The sequence below is a fragment of the Quercus lobata genome, chromosome 11 (genome assembly GCF_001633185.2).
Source record: "Quercus lobata isolate SW786 chromosome 11, ValleyOak3.0 Primary Assembly, whole genome shotgun sequence".
In the NCBI taxonomy this organism is placed as follows: domain Eukaryota; kingdom Viridiplantae; phylum Streptophyta; class Magnoliopsida; order Fagales; family Fagaceae; genus Quercus; species Quercus lobata.
This window is the reverse complement of record NC_044914.1, coordinates 19,397,979-19,414,753: the sequence shown is the minus strand read 5'-3', so window position 1 is coordinate 19,414,753 and position 16,775 is coordinate 19,397,979. Positions and strand designations below refer to the sequence as shown.

The following is a 16,775-nucleotide window of genomic DNA, read 5'->3' as shown; positions in this document are numbered from 1 at the left end:
ATTTAATTAATAAAGCCTAATAGCCTATTACGTAATTTGGCTGCTTTTGCATTTGCTCTCTCTTTCTCTCTCTGCGCACACCTACAATTACAACAAATCGCTTCTTCTTCTTCTTCCTCATCTTTTTGTTGGTGTTGTGGGGGGTTTTTGAGCTTTAAGATGTCCACAGCCGCTTCTCAGATCCGCCAGCTTTTTCTGGGTTTTCCATAAACTGATTATCACGGTATATCTGCTAATAATTCATGTCTGTTTTATTCCTTTTAATCCGTAGCTGTTATTTATTTTACTGAAACTTTTTGTGTGTTATTTCAAAAGTACTGTTTTTGTTTTCCCTATGAGATAATTTTATTTCTTATAGGTTTGGGTTTTACCTGCTTTGCTTTGTTTTTGTTTTTGGTCTTTTTTCACTTTATGGTTTGGAATTGTTAAAGATAATATGACAGGTTGGGTATTCTCAGAGCTCCTTCTCAGTTTCTGTTATAGTTTTTTTTTTTTTTTTTGCAGAAATTTGTTGTTCTCCTATTTTTGATTAATGGGTCTTTGAGTTTTTGTTCTTGTTTTTTACTTTGGTGGGTGGAAATGATCTTGGGTATCAAATTCTTAACATCTCTGATCTGGTTGTGTTCTTGACTTGGTCCATCCAATATGTATACACATATATATGGTGTTGATAGGACTTGAGTTTCTGTTCTATAGTTTTTAGTAGTAGTTGAGTTTTGGGGTCCCTGGATAGATCTTAAAATGTTTAGCTTTTGATTTAACTTGAATTTTTTAATGAGTTTTTGTCCTTTGATATTGATAAAGAGGTCTGCAATAGAGTCTGTTGGTTTTTAGTTCTTCTGTTTGCTATGAATTTTTTATATATGTATTCTAATAATATTCAGCTAAACAAGATGGTGTTAATTAAAATCTGATATACTGAATTCATTTATGGTTCATTTGTACAGAAGTATTTGAAGAGACGGATTTGTATTTCAGTTGTTAGTTTAAATGACTTGAATAAAGCATAACAAAAACATATTTTTCTTTGTATTGATGAAATTCATGGATGGATTAAGCCTTCCTTGTATATAGATTTGAAAAGATTAGGTGTATTTTTCTCATTCGTTTTTGTTGGAGAAAAATCCAGCAGTTTTTTTTTTGTTAGTTTAAAGATGTTACTTAAAAAAAAAAAAAAAAAAAAAAAAAAAAAAAATTCACAACTATATTGTTAATTTACTTATTTTTTTTGAAAGATGAAGTTGAAAGTGGTGTAAATTGGGTACAAAATTAATACTTAGATATTGAAGTGCTTTTTGTTATACCCTCCGAGTCTGAAGCTTTTGATTTTTATGTGGTCACATTCCATAGAGAAACAGCCATAGATTTTCTTTGTGGGCTTTTAGTTGATTTGCTCTGCATATTTTAAGGTGCAACTCTCTTTTTTAAAGGAAAAGTTGGGTTACTTTTAATGAAATCATGCACTATCCTTATCCTCAAAAGAATTTAAAAAATCTTCCCTCCACTCTTTCTGGCACATATGCGCAAATTATTCATGTATATAAACAGGTACTCAATGATTATGGGTTTATAGCTTTTGTCACAGCTTGATCATGTAGAAAACATTTTAGCTATCTCTCTACTCGTTTTCTTTTGATTAATTATCTTTTTCATCAACTTTGTGATTGATTTTCAATATAATAAGTTACTCATTTTATTTACACTATATAGGCTGGTCAGAGTTAATAAGAAGGCTCAGAGTGTATCTTTTGTTGAATGGGGCGTGGAATTAAGTCGGCATCAGAATTATCTTTGATGTAGTTGTGTTCCCACACCCTCCTTCAAAAAATTATTATATTTAGATAACAGCTATTACCATCTTTCCTTCCTATCTGAATAACAACATGGGGTGGCTTGAAATCCTGACTTCTCCTGTTGGTTTCAACTGGTAAGCCGAAATGCCAAAAGAAGGACAAGGTCATTGGCATCTTTTATTTATCTTTTTTTTCCCCTTTTATAAGTAAATAAATTTCATTAAAAAGCTCATAAAAGGAGCATAAGAATTTTAGTATGTGGGTAGTATAGTCTTTTAATCTATAAAGCTGACATTCCTTGGATAGCCAAACGTCACTTAGGAACAACTAGGGGATCCTTATGGCTGATATTTCTCTTTTAAATAATTTCTGTATAATACTGAGGAACTTAGAAGCAAGCAGATGGGATTCAAAACTAACAGTGGATGTAATGTTTATATGTACCAGACCTGTCTTGTTGAACATGAACTGCATTTTTAGAAAGTCTGCAGTAGTTTTCAAATTTTCAATTTGGTAGAATCTAGCAGAAGTAGGAAGGTTCAGATAATAATGTAATACATGCTGGGATAGAAAGTTTACAGGTTGATTGATGACTAGCATTCGAAACTTGGTTATAATTTTTTACCATCAGTTTTGCTTAGACCCTTGTTAATTAATAAGGTTCTTCGCCAATTACTGGCAACCTTTAGATTTTTGTGTGTTTATGTTAAAATGAGATTTTGGTGTCTTTCTTCTTTTCTTCTACTCAGACCTGCAAACTAAATTTCCACCACTAATATGTTTGTTGTTGGTTTGTATCTTTGAGCAGAACATTAATTTCCTTTGAATTGGTTGATTAATTATTTTCTAATGCAGTCTCCTTTTTTATTCATTGTCAGGGTTGATGAAGCTTTATGATTTTTCAGCAAGGAGCACAAGAAGCTCCAAAGATTTCTGCATTTCCGTATTTACCATTCTACTTAAAGGGTTCTATCCAAGAAACGTTATCAGATATTCTATAAAGAACGTGCTTTCACTGAAGCTTTGGGTGCCAACATATACTAAAGATGGACAGAGCAGACACATCTGGCTTTGTTAGTGGGGGACGTAGCGTGTTGGAATTTCTTATATGTTTTAACTTGGCGGTGATATATAGAACTTCTGGTAGCTTGTTGTAAATTATTTTTTGTTGTTGGGCCTTTTAGAACTGTAGTGTACATTGTTTAGAGAATGGATCTGAACAAGAAGGGGGTACTGTTATCTTATGATCGAGCTTCCATAAAAAATGACACCTCAGGTGATACTACTCTGCGCCTGAACTGCCTTGGCTATGGAGGCAATGACACAGCTAGATATGGGTGTAACCAAAGCAATCTTGGGGTTAACTTATCCAATGCTTCTGATGACGGCTGCAGATTGGTACTTGGACTGGGCCCAACACCAAGTGCATACTCTGATAAATATAATAATGTGGGCTTTAAGAAGAACAAAGGATTAGCCACCACCACATTACCTCACAGGGTATCATCTGAGGGTGATTCAATCCTACAACTCAGTCTTTCTGGAGGTACTAATGATTCTTCAAGTGTTCTTGATATTTCAGTTTCAACAGAGGCTGATTTTAATACCTTCCCTCTCCCAAACCAAGTATCTGTTGAAGATAATCATCTTATGATTCCTGTTGTTGATGAGGGTTCTACCTCAGCAAAGAAATCAGGTGGCTATATGCCATCACTTCTTTTTGCTCCAAGAACAGACAATGCCAAGGTTTCAATGCAAACACAGGAACTTGAACTTCTAGAGCTCGGGACCAAGCCCCAGTCGAGCTATGAACTGTCCTCTACAACAGAGTACTCAATGGGCACCATCTCTGAGCAAGCAACTACCGGAACATCTTCAGACCACCGAACCAGCAATTCTAAGAAATGCAAATTTTTGGGTTGCACAAAAGGTGCACGAGGGGCATCTGGTCTTTGTATTGGTCATGGGGGTGGTCAGAGATGCCAGAAACCAGGATGCAACAAGGGTGCTGAGAGCCGAACTGCCTATTGCAAGGCCCATGGTGGAGGGAAGAGGTGCCAACACTTGGGTTGCACTAAAAGTGCTGAGGGGAAGACGGATTATTGTATAGCACATGGTGGTGGCAGAAGATGTGGGTATGCAGGTGGGTGCAGCAAAGCTGCACGAGGCAAGTCAGGCCTTTGCATTAGACATGGAGGGGGTAAGAGGTGTAAGGTCGATGGCTGCACTCGTAGTGCTGAAGGACAGGCTGGTTTGTGCATCTCTCATGGGGGTGGACGCCGTTGTCAGTCTGACGGATGCACAAAGGGTGCGCAAGGGAGTACCATGTATTGCAAGGCACATGGTGGTGGAAAGCGATGCATATTTGCAGGTTGCACCAAAGGCGCAGAAGGGAGTACTCCATTGTGCAAGGGACATGGTGGGGGTAAGCGCTGCCTCTTTGATGGTGGTGGGATTTGCCCAAAGAGTGTCCATGGAGGTACAAACTTTTGTGTTGCCCATGGTGGTGGAAAGAGATGTGCTGTGCCAGGCTGCACAAAAAGTGCACGTGGCCGAACAGATTGTTGCGTTAGACATGGGGGAGGGAAGCGGTGCAAGTTTGAAAACTGTGGCAAGAGTGCTCAAGGGAGCACAGATTACTGCAAGGCTCATGGTGGTGGAAAGCGATGCACTTGGGGAGAGGGCAAATGTGAGAAATTCGCAAGGGGTAAGAGTGGCCTCTGTGCTGCTCACAGTAGCATGGTCCAGGAGCGGGAGATAAACAAGAAAGGTATGATTGCACCAGGACTCTTCTATGGCCTTGTATCTAGTGATTCAACAACTACAGGGAGTGGATTTGAAAACAGTAGTTCTTCCTCTGGAGTCTGTGTTGTCCCCAGCTGCATTGAGTCGCTTGAAACTTCAGCAAAACAACAACTTATACCCCCACAGGTATTGGTTCCTCAATCAATGAAGTCATTTTCATCTGATACAAGCTTCTTGAGTGCTGAGAAGACAGAGGGAGGGACCAAAGTTTGTGGCATTGGCATCAGCAGTAGTGCTGGGAGTAAAAGCTTTGACTTTGTTGCTCCAGAGGGGAGAGTCCACGGTGGGGGTCTCATGTCATTGTTTGGTGGGAATCTGAAGAATGCAATTGATGGGATCTGAAGTTGTTCGAGTCAACTAGTAGATTTTATTGTGAATTAGGGGCTTTTCTTTGTTGAATTGTGTATAAGGTTTGGTGCTTGTTCAAAGACTCATTTATAGTTTGTGTCAATTAATGGGGTTAATGTTAATGTTATGGTATTTTTATTGTAACTGGGCTTCGAGTATTTGAAATTTGGTTTAATTGTTGAAACAGCCTTCCAAATCTGGCCTCAGGTCACCTGCTTTATGGCCTGTTTGGATGTTTATAAAAGGAGGGGGAGTAGAGTAAAAGGGGGGAGAATTATTCAATTATCTTGTTTGGAAGTTTTTTAAAGAAGGAGGGAGAGGGGTTTGGAGGGGTTTAGAGGGGTTTCAATTATCTCTATTCTCTTATTTTTAATTCCCTCAAATTGGAGAGATTTGGAGGGAGAGTAGAGTAGATAAATTATTGACCAAATAAATTCCCCCATTCACCCTTTCTAAATTAATAAAATTACAAACTGATTATATAAATAATCTTTGTTTGTTTCTTAAGAAAATTTAAGATGAATGAAAAAAAAATTGAATCTCAATCGTCTAAATAGTGACTGTTTCTGTGATTGTTTTTGTCTGATTTTCAGTGTTCTTTTGGCTTTGGAGGTCCAAAATTTCACTATTTTTCATGATGTATTTCTGAACTTCAATTTACTTTTTTATTTGTTTGGAATTGTGTTCTGGATTGTGTTTTATCAATGTGCACTGGTACTTTTAGCAGTACTCTGCTCTACTCTGTTTGGACTCTGAGAAAACAGAGGAAAATTACAGAAACTTGTAGTTAAAAACTGTTATGTATACAAGTTTTTTACAATTACTTACTTGGTTGCCTTGGATTGAAATTTTTTATTTTCTTGGGAAAGCAAGTTAGAGTGTTATATATGGCCAAGAATTCCTAGTCTGATTCTCGAGAAAAAGAAATATGGCCGAACAGTATCTATGTTTGTGTCTCGTGGTAGTTGTCTTCTCGGCAACTCTGCCTTCACAAGCTAAGGCATATACCAATCCACTTGAAGATAATTCTGTGGATCCCTTTTTTTTTTCCTTTAATTCTAGTTCTTGATTTTCTTGTGTTTTATCTTTCATTGGATTCTTTTATAGGAAAATTGATATAGTTTATGTATTTTAGTGATAATCTGTGATTAGAATGTTCTTTATTCTCCGTTTGGTTAGTGAGAAAATGGAGGAAAATTTTAATTTAAAAAAAAATCAAATAAGGGTAAATTTGTCTATTTAAATCATTTCATCTCTTCTTCATCCTAATTTTTAAAATATCCAAAGAAGAAGGGCTAATTTCTCCCTTCCCCTTTACTAATTTTAAAAACATCCAAACAAGGTAGAGGATAATCATTTCCCTCTATTCTCCTCCCCACTACTCTCCCCTCTACTCTCCTCCCTCTTTAAACTTCCAAACAGGCCATTAGGCTCAGCGGGATTTTAAGCATTTGTTTTGTTTTCAACAAAACAAATGATGCCATTGCCGCTGGGCCATCACAAAAACCCCGTCTTGAGCCATGCAAGTGACTGCATTGACCATAGCCATGGAATTTCAATTTTAATTCCTGCATTAGGAATAGGAGCTACCTGAAGTTTCAAAACCAAACGGAAAAATGAAGTCTTTTAAAGTTACTAGCCTTGCTAAATAACCTAGAGGAAGGAAACAAGTCATGGTGACACTGAATATGGAGTAAAAATAAATGGGTGATACTGTATATGTTGGTTCTAGTTAACTCAACTAATGAAGTTTCTTATGGTTAAAAAAAAAAAAATTTAGGATTTAATTCTCGTCTATATCAAAAACTAATTAGTATTTTGGTTCTAATGATAAATACCACAATTATTCGAAGCAGACACCATAAATGCAATGGCTTACTGCAAGACTTGTGGTTGCTAGTGGCAAACTTGCCAACATAACAATAAATAAAGATTTCATATCTCTTAATTGCCAATTTAATTCATTCTGTTTGGATACCGCTTATTTTGCTAAAACTAAAAACTTATTATTGAAAGTATTGTAAATAAAAGTAAAAGTTAATTGAAATAGTACAATGGAACCATAAATAGTACCAAGAAGTGTAGTGGAGCCCATAAATAGTAACAAAAATAAACTGAATAGTGAAATAATTTATAATTTTAATTGCAATCCAAACGCTCGCTCAAGCTACACGTCTCATTGTTAAATGGGCCTTTTGCAAGCTCAAATAGTATCAAATTACCCGAAATTAATCTTGACTTCCCTACCCTTCTCTAGTATCAAATTTCATAGGGCTATATCTAGTCTCGTCTCATTCTCAAATGGGCCGGGCTTTTTGCAAGTCTAATCTAAAGGCACCTTTGGAAATTATGTTAGGAATAATACAAGTAATATTTGATGTTGAATATTGAAGATGTTGTAATAATGGAATATATATTCTTATTTATAGTTGTAAAATTGAAATAAAAGTCCAAATTTGTATTTATAAAATAGCTTATTTATACAATTATGTTTTCATTTATTGTGGGACTTAATTATCCTAAAAATGAATATTTATTAAACTTCACAAGGGCTGTAAATAAATTGAGCTTTGTTGAGTATTGAATGTTCAAATTCAAGTCAACAACAAATGTAAAATGTTCAAACTTGGCTTGAACTTGAACCAAGACTACAAACTATGTTTGAGCCTGAACTTGTTAGAAAGTCTAAAGGGTTGAGCTTGGCTTGTCTTAGCTTGACTTGATTTAATAGTTAAGTCAAATTCAAGCTCCATATCAAGCTTTTAAGCTCAAGATCCAATACAAATACATTATCAAGTTCATATTAAGCATATTATCAATTCCATTTGGTTTGAACATGTGGTCCTAACTCCCAAATTATTAAAAGCTTAATAAGATATGAGTTTATTTTTTAAGATTATATCAAATTTATTACCAAGCTCATAAACCTAGCTAAGCTCGTCTTGCTTTTTATCAAACCCTATTGTTCATGAGTTTGTTCATGAATATATTTTTTGCTTGGGCTCAGGGCTTAGCTTGTTTATTAAATAAGCCTAAAATGAAGGTACATATTTGGCTCATTTATAAATAAACAAACATGAATAAGCTTTTTATCGAGTCAAGTCCAAATTGTTTATAAATGACTTAGTTCATTTACAATTTTATTCACATCATTGCTCAATTTTCAAATTAATATGGATTACAAGTTTTAGAAAAAAATTTTGTTATGCATATTAAGGATGAGGTATTATAGTCCTTTTAGCAAGGAATAATTATTCCTCAAAATTGAGGAAAAACTATTCCTTGTAATAAAAATGAAACTGAATAGTTAATCTATATGAATAACTATTTCATTATAAGATCTATTATTTTGTATCAAACATGCCCTTAGGCTTAGAACGATCTATTGTCCTTTGGTTTTGTGAATAACTTTTATCAAATATCCTTGAAGGGACAATAATTTGTTTGTTTGTTTGTTTTTGTTTTTTATTTTTTTTATTTATTTATAATTCGTTATAATCATGGAAAATAGAGAATTTGAACTTTGTATGTTTCTGTTGTAAAGTATCAAAAGGTATCAGGTGAATTATAAGGCTTTTGATGAAGGAGATAATACTTGAACCACTAATAAATATTTTTTTGAATAAATTAAATGTACTTATTTGGGATTTAGCCTGCCATAATTTAGTATACAAACTTTCAATTACTATATTTAACCCTCTAATTTTTTTTTTTTAAATGAAAATTTTAGGATTTCGCCAAATTAACAATTTTTTTTTCTTTCATTTTTTGGACAAATAATTCCCTCTTATGGTTTGACCCAATAGCAATTTAGTCTCACAAGCCTTTTCAATTGTTACATTTTGGCCACAAACTTCGTATTAAAATGAAATTGCTAGGAGTACTTAAAAATAGAAGTAGAACCCTGATAATTTTAGACATCAAGCCATAGGTGATCAAATATAGCAATTAAAAGTTTATGGACTAAATTATGATAACTCAAAACCACAAGGCATAAATTGTAAACGCTCTCTCTCTCTCTCTCTCTCTCTTTTTGAATTTGAAAATTCTAGTAGCTCTGTACGGTGTTCACTATTTCCTTGCCCGCGTAGTTTCAGTGCCTATATATACTCTGTTCAGTCCCAAATTTTAAGTCCAAGATCGTAGTTTTCTCTCAAAAAACTCATCGGAGAAATTCCAATTAGGTCAAAACCAAACCAAAGCAAAGACCACATTTCCTTTTCAAAATCTCTCTCCGTAGCAGAACACTCAAAACTCAGCCACAGCCTTCAACTTCAAGGTACTATTCCACTACCTCACCATTTCTCAGCCTTATTAGTTTTTCTTTTCAAATTCAGATTCTCGACAAATTTCGCAATCATTGATTGCTGCTTGTTTGAATTCTGTTGCCGAGTGCAAATACTGTAATTTATGCTTCTTCTTTTTTTTTTTGTTTAGTTTCAAGATCTAAATTCGAAATCGATCATGTGTATGAATTATGAAAAATTATCTGTGAAAAAAAACATTACGAGAATCGAATTCGTTCAAGGCATCGAATTTCTAGTGGAAAACGAAATTCTGTTATATGTTCAAATTTTCTTTTCAATTTTCTCTCCGATTCTCTGTTTTTTTTTTTTTTTGGCCTGGTGATGTTCTAGTTCAGCTTCTCGATGAATTTTGTATTGTTGATTGTTGCTTGTTTGAAATGTAATTTGAGTGCAAATACTGTGATTTATGCTTTTGAAATTTATTAATTTCAAGACCTAAATTGAAAATCGATCATCTGTAAGAAAAATTCTCTGTGAAAATAACAGAATAGAAACGAACTTGTTCAAAGCATCGAATTTCTACGGGAAACCGAAATGCTTTTGCATCTTCAAAATTATTATTTTCTTTAATTTTTAAAATATATATATATATATATATATTTTTCATATTTTCTTGTTTAATTCATTGAAAGAACACTTAAATTTAACAGATCGCCTTTCATAGAAGAAGAAGAAGATTTTGGCGGGAAAATTTTAAATATAAAATCGAAAGCAAGCAATAGAAATTCAGAATCACAATTGATTGATTTTTTAATGTGAGATACGAATTCAAAAATGATCTTTGAATTGCATTTGATGGAAATTAAGGTGAATTTTGCAAATTGTGAATGGAATCAGGACTGGTCCACAAATTCCAAAAAATGGCTCGGCTGAAGAGTACCAGCAACCTAAACGTCAGCGTTTCACAGATGGACAAGGAGAACAACAGCAACAACCACCACTTGCTATTGGGAGGAGAGTTATTGTCACCGTCACGGCCTCCGCTGCCACCGCTCCTCAGGTACCTCCGTAAAAGGAACGGTTCTCCGCCTCTCCCTCTGTCGCCGCTGGATAACATTGCCTGGTCGCCTAATAATAATTCCCCCACTCATTACGCCGTGACGCCGATCAAGGTTGACGAGGACGGGACCCTTGTCATGGATGGGATTTTTCTCCCCTCTACTGGAACTACTGCTGGAAGGTTCTCTAGGTCTTCTATATCTGCTACTGATTCTAGTCCTTCCTCTTCCTCCTCGTCATCAGGTGGGAGGAGTGTGAACAAGACTGACATTTGCCGCTCTTGGGAGGAATCTGGAACCTGCCGCTATGGCTTCAAATGCCAGGTTACCTCACTTCACTTCATTTTATCACTCAGTGTTTATTTTCAAATGGTTAGGACTAAACTGATTTGGGGTACATACTACAAAGAATTATCATTTCTCTGATTCAATTCCCTCATTGTGAATTATGCCAGTTGTTGTGATGCAGTGATTCTTTAGCTATAGCTACCTTATGTATTTATACTAGTACTTGAAGCTTTTGTAACAAACAAGCTTGTACTATTTATAGAAAAGTTAAAGGATAAGCTAGGAGCCTAATTAATTAGATACATTGGAGTCTAATTATTTGCATAAGAGCCAATCATATGTAAGAACCTATAACACTAATGAAAAATATTTAGTCACACTTATTGTTTTACACTTTGTATGCACAACATTCATGATTTCATGCATGTTGTACACATAAAACGTGAAATGGGTAATGTGCTTAAACAATGTATAATAACGAGAATAATTGTCCTAACACTAAAATGGGCCAATGGCATGCATCATTTTCTAATTATAAATAGGCAAGCAGGTGTTATATGTAATCAGTTTTTGGTATTCAATATAGAGTATATAGTCAAGAGGCATTTTTCCAAGGAATGAGTTTCTTGCATCCTAGCCTGCTTAAAGCAATTAACTTGTACCATGAAACCAAAGTTCCCAACCTCATCATTCATCATTTTGATGGCTTGATGCAAACATACAGAGACTGTTTTGGTATTGATAAAACAATTTCTTGAATTTGCAGTTTGCACACGGAAAGGAAGAGCTACGTCCACCTCGGTTCTCTGCAAGGAACAAATCTGACTCAAGCATTAACAGGTCAAAGAGTCGCTTTCTTAATCAGATCATGGCAGTAGGAGGAGGGATGACAATCCAAACAGAATCACCTACCAAATTACCTTTACCTGTAGACGACACCAGCTGCAAAATCCCAACCACCACCATTTCCATCATCACCAGCAGAGATGACTGGTCACCCCAAGATGATGGCATTGAGGTTGTACTGCCACATTCTTCAACTGCAGAGCCTCCATCACAGAAAGATGTTGATGCCTATATTCATGGCGTTCTTTATGGCCCCCCGAGAAAGAGACTGCCGGTGTTCGCTGAAATTTGCTCAGAGTAGTGATCTCATTTGCTTAACAGGTCTCATGAGCAAGGTATATGATACACATTCTCTAGGAACAATATATACTATACTTGGGACTCCTAATATTCTGTTTTCCACGTATCCAGCTTTCATTTCCTCATATAGCAGGTAACTGGAATTAGACTGATAGTCATATTAGTTGGCCAGGTACACACTTGTGTCTCATTTTGCTGATGAGACAGTTACTATACTACCTTACAAACAAATCACATTTGGATAATTGGACTTGAATGCAGTTTTCCTAATTCTGGACTTTATCTTCTCTATGCTTTTGTTTGTAAGCTTACTTGCAGAGGTAGGAGAACAGCATGGTGTGATTTGGTTATATCATATATGGAACAAATTGCATGGACTACAACTACTTTTGTCCCATTTTGTTTGTCCATTTTTAGAAAATCTAACTGTTTAAGTGAGTATCATTTAATACATTGTTTCTAAAGGAAAATTTATGTAAACTTTAAAATTGTCCTTATAAACTATAAAAAATTTAAACCTTTAACTTAGGGAATTAAGGATCACTGACATTTAAAATGGGAGAAGTAATTTGGGACAACTAAAAATTGAATTCTGGACACATGTTATTACTTTGATATATGCATGAAGTGCAAGTGGGATGTGCATGGGCCATGGAGCGGAAGCGGTTAGTTCCACTCTGGAAGCAGTTGACTACTTGGAGTGAGATGGTGATGTAAAAAAGAATGAGGAGTCCAGTAGTGCTTGAGTCTTATTTTCAATCAATAAGACTTACTGATTTTCAATTGTTTATGTTAACGTTAGTGTTGTTACTTGTTAGTATTGTTGCAGAGTTCCTAGCTGAGTCTGGATGCTATTGGATTCTTGTGGTTCACGATTAGAGAGACCTAAGTTTAGGTTTGATTAGAAATTTTGGTATAAATTTAGCTGCTGATCTTTTGAATGAATCATCAAATAATTTGTAATGAACTCGCTGGCCAAAGGAAAAGAGAAATGCTATGTCTACAATATTTTCACAACAAATTCTAAGTGGTAGGTTGTTATTGGTGGACAAAAAAATAATTTAAGTTGTAAATTCAAATTAAAACTAATAACAACTTATCATTTATGATTTGTTGTAAAAATGTTGTGGACGTAGCACTCCTCAAAGGAAATAAATGAAATAAGTGGAAAAACGCAATTATTTATGTTATGATTAATGCTCTTAAGTTTTTTATTTATATTTCTTTGATAAGTACTAGTTTTTATATATTGAATAATAGTAGTTAGTATTCCTTCTACGATCAAAATCAAATGCATATAACATTTTCAACTCTTTACAATTGTAGTTTCTCAAATGCTATCAAGAGTTTTAAAAATTTTAGCATTTAGTATCTAAAAACCCAATTTTATACCATTTAACACATTACTTTTTAATACACTTAACATCAAAACTTCTATTTTTTTAACCACTTAATTAAAATATTATTTATTTATCATTTTTTATTCTCATCACCCAAGCCACCACAAACCCACACAAAGCCACCACAAACCCACGGCACCACCACGGCACAATCCACAACGTCATCCACAGCAACACTCACGGCATAACCCACCGGCCTCAACCCACAACACAACCACGGCACACCAACCACGACACACCAACCCACTTTTCCCTCTCATCCTCTCTCTGCCTCAACCTACAACACACCAACCACAAACCCACCACCGTTACCCAGCAACCTGAGTAAAATTTAAATAAAAAATAAAAAATAAAAAAACACCAACAGTAACCCAGAAAGACCCATCAAGCAACACCACCCACCACCCTTCCCTTGTTCTTCCATTCTTCAAATTAGTTTTCTACACCCAAAACCCACTGCAAAACCCCAGCCAAAACCCACCCTAGCCACAAAAATAACCACCACCCCATTCGCCTAGCCTCTCCAATCTCAACTCCAACCAAAAAGGCGCCAACTCAAGAATGTGGAGAAAAAAAATGAGGGAGAAAGAGGAATAATAAGAAGAAAAGAAAGTGGACCCATTGAATAAAAAAATAATATAAATTTTACAATTGGTGAACAGTGCGGTCTCAAATATGAGATTGTACTGTTCATCAATGCCAAATATTATGGCATTTTTTTTTTAAACAAATATTATGACATTTAAAACACTTGATGGATGTGATTTTTTAGAGTTTGGTGTGTCAAATGCCAAATATTTGGCATTTGACATTCTTGATGAAAATGCTTTTATAGTTCTTTTTTTCTATAATAATTTTTCTTTTTTTGCCAAACTTTTAACCCCAAATTTCTGCTTCCTACCACAATTTAAAACAGACACTTCACATATTATATGTTCATCTACTCTCAACCTGGTGCAACAAAAAAGAAAAGAAAGGAAATGGTAAAAAGTAAATGAATTGAAAGAGAATTGTAAAAATAAAACTCACCTTAAAAAACGTAGAGGAGTCACGTTCTTAATCCGACGTGGACAGATAAGGCACGTGAGCAGGTTCAAAAACAAAACCAGCGCCGATAGAAGCACGCAATGCACAGCAGTGGCCATCAAGCAATAACAAAAGCATCCCAAACCTCATCCAATCCAATCCAATCCAAACCAATGACTCTTTTCCTCTCTCTGCCTCAACTCTCACCCCAAAACATCCACATTCACACCCACACCCACACCCACACTCACCATCACCGTAGTCTCCGACTCAAACCCCAAGCATCATTGCCACTCTCTTCCAATCCCCCACAATCCAACCAATCCTCATCTTACTCCAAAACCGGTGTCATAGTCATCGGTGCCGGCCTCGCGGGTCTTGCCGCCGCCACTCACCTTAACTCCCAGAACATTCCTTTCCTCCTCCTCGAAGCCTCCGACGCCGTCGGCGGCCGTGTCCGAACCGACTTCCTCGACGGCTTTCTTTTAGACCGGGGCTTCCAAATCTTCATCACTGCTTACCCAGAAGCCCAAAAGCTCCTCAACTACCAAGCCTTAAACCTCCAAAAGTTCTATTCAGGCGCTCAAGTTTATTACGACGGAAAACTCCACACCGTTGCAAATCCTCTACGCCATTTCTGGGACTCCCTAAACTCCCTCCAAAACCCAATTGGATCACTTCTCGATAAGCTTCTTATTGCATCGAATATAATTCGTGTTCTCACCAAATCCGACGAGGAAATTATCACCTCAAACGAAATTCCCACCATTGATCTGTTGAGGAAAACCGGGTTCTCGGACTCCATTGTCGGGAGGTTCTTTAGGCCTTTCTTTGGTGGGATTTTCTTCGACAAAGAGCTTGAAACCTCGTCGAGGTTGTTCGATTTTATCTTCAAATGTCTTGCTCTCGGTGACAATGCTCTTCCCGCCAATGGCATTGCCGCAATTCCACAACAATTAGGGGACAAATTGCCACCCGGTTCCATCTTGTTCAATTCGAAGGTTGTTTCGATCGATTTCGATGGATCCGAATCTGAATCGCCGCCGAGTTTGAGGTTAGAAAACGGTGACGTTTTGAGGAGCGAACTTGGTGTCATAATTGCAGTTGAAGAACCTGAGGCTCTTAAGCTTTTGGGAGAGATAAAGCCAAAGCCAAAGCCAAAGCCAAATCCAAAACCAGTTCGAACCACGGTTTGTTTGTATTTCAGTGCGGATCGGACCCAAGTCCCGGTTCGCGAACCCGTCTTGTTTCTAAACGGGTCGGGTAAGGGGATTGTGAGTAACATGTTCTTCGCAACCAACGTGGCTCCTTCTTATGGCCCACCAGACAAGGCTTTGATATCAGTGTCGTTGATTGGGATGTTTGAGGATATGTCCGATTATGATCTGACGGCTGAGGTTGTTCAAGAGCTTTCGGGTTGGTTTGGGGAGCCAATAGTGAGGTTGTGGAGGCATTTGAGAACGTATCGGATTGGGTATGCACAACCGAATCAATGTCCACCAACGGATTTGATGAAAAATCCAAGAGTTGGGTCGGGCGTGTATGTGTGTGGTGATTATTTGACTTCGGCTACATTTGATGGGGCTTTGGTTTCTGGGAGAAGAGCAGTTGAAGCTTTGCTTAGAGATAGGGTATCCTCTTCTGTTTCATAATGTATTGATTTATTAGTTAATTAATTCACACACCCACCCCCCCCCCCCCGGCGGTCCTCTTTTTTCCTTTTGCTCATTGTCCTTCCATTGAGAACTGGATTTGATATTGTTATGGTTAATGGGGTTTGGTTTGGGTCCAGTATTAGAGTGCACTGCACTTGACACCATTCGGACATGTTGAATTCATCGCATGTTTCGTTGTCTACATTGTGTCCCATTACTGTACAAAAGTGTTGCCTTATCATTGATCTGTATTGCACATATCAAACAAAAATTGCTATAAACACAATATTTGTCACAATTGTTAAAGTTAATAAGTTGTTGACACTCATATTGGTATGCTATGGATACTTTATTGTGTATTATTAAAAATTTGTTACCTCAATATTTCTAATTCTCCAAAATGATGATTTTCCCTCACTTTGTCAAGGTATATTAAGAAAGTTGCTTATGCATGTCTATTTCCTCTTGTTATGCATATGCTTAACACGATATGTGAATGGATGAACCCCTAAATTACACTCTGTTGACATTTGCTAGTTTTGAGAAGGAAGCACTAGGTTCACCATGCAGTTCATTAAAAAGGCATATTGGAGATTTAAAATTATTTAAATTAAAAAAAAAAAAATACAACAACAACTTAGAACATTCACAATAATGGTGCTAAATAATTTAACTTTTGGCAACTCAAAAAATACTTCACTTATTTTAACACCTTACTTTATAATACACCCAACGTCAAAGATTTTAATTTTTTACCACTTCATTTAAATATTCTTTCATTATTCTTCCTCTATGTCTCTTTCTCTCTCTTCCTTCTCCCCCTCTCTCTTCTTTGAAGCAAAAGCAACCAACAAACCCACACATCTTTCTTCTCAACCTAGTAAACCCCACCTCTCTATTCTCAACTCTACAATCCCATACCCACTACCAGCCATCGGTATAAAAAGAAAAAAAGAAGAAAACATCAACCACCCTACCCAAAATTATGGTTTTCAAACTTGGACTGTTC

At 36.3% G+C, this 16,775-nt stretch overlaps 3 protein-coding genes across 5 annotated transcripts; all 3 read left to right on the top strand.

The window, feature by feature from the left end:
• LOC115968051 lies at positions 1–5,132 on the top strand. 2 transcript variants are annotated; one of them, XM_031087249.1, is made up of 3 exons: positions 1–223; positions 1,711–1,927; positions 2,672–5,132. In XM_031087249.1, the coding sequence occupies exon 3, from the start codon at positions 3,003–3,005 to the stop codon at positions 4,938–4,940; it is 1,938 nt and encodes a 645-aa protein (XP_030943109.1). In that variant the 5' UTR covers positions 1–223; positions 1,711–1,927; positions 2,672–3,002; the 3' UTR covers positions 4,941–5,132. The 2 variants fall into 2 exon arrangements, with proteins under 2 accessions (XP_030943109.1, XP_030943110.1); XM_031087250.1 differs by lacking the exon at positions 1,711–1,927.
• A 3,965-nt stretch (positions 5,133–9,097) lies between these two features.
• LOC115969298 lies at positions 9,098–12,618 on the top strand. The gene is made up of 3 exons (XM_031088916.1): positions 9,098–9,225; positions 10,091–10,575; positions 11,306–12,618. The coding sequence occupies exons 2-3, from the start codon at positions 10,114–10,116 to the stop codon at positions 11,684–11,686; spliced, it is 843 nt and encodes a 280-aa protein (XP_030944776.1). The 5' UTR covers positions 9,098–9,225; positions 10,091–10,113; the 3' UTR covers positions 11,687–12,618.
• Positions 12,619–14,165: 1,547 nt separating this feature from the next.
• LOC115969297 (15-cis-phytoene desaturase, chloroplastic/chromoplastic) lies at positions 14,166–16,064 on the top strand. 2 transcript variants are annotated; one of them, XM_031088915.1, is made up of 2 exons: positions 14,166–15,766; positions 15,850–16,064. In XM_031088915.1, exon 1 carries the CDS (start codon positions 14,213–14,215, stop codon positions 15,761–15,763), a length of 1,551 nt encoding a protein of 516 aa, XP_030944775.1. In that variant the 5' UTR covers positions 14,166–14,212; the 3' UTR covers positions 15,764–15,766; positions 15,850–16,064. The 2 variants fall into 2 exon arrangements, with proteins under 2 accessions (XP_030944775.1, XP_030944774.1); XM_031088914.1 differs by having other exon boundaries at positions 14,166–15,771; positions 15,855–16,064.
• The last annotated feature ends 711 nt before the right edge of the window (positions 16,065–16,775 follow it).

What these genes read in the sequence shown, in the direction of transcription:
- LOC115968051 (XM_031087250.1), top strand. Translation starts at nt 3,003, where the DNA reads ATGGATCTGAACAAGAAGGGGGTACTGTTATCTTATGATCGAGCTTCC.
- LOC115969298 (XM_031088916.1), top strand. Translation starts at nt 10,114, where the DNA reads ATGGCTCGGCTGAAGAGTACCAGCAACCTAAACGTCAGCGTTTCACAG. An exon ending in GCTATGGCTTCAAATGCCAG is followed by an intron (nt 10,576 to 11,305) that starts GTTACCTCACTT and finishes TTGAATTTGCAG; the next exon opens with TTTGCACACGGAAAGGAAGA.
- LOC115969297 (XM_031088915.1), top strand. Translation starts at nt 14,213, where the DNA reads ATGCACAGCAGTGGCCATCAAGCAATAACAAAAGCATCCCAAACCTCA.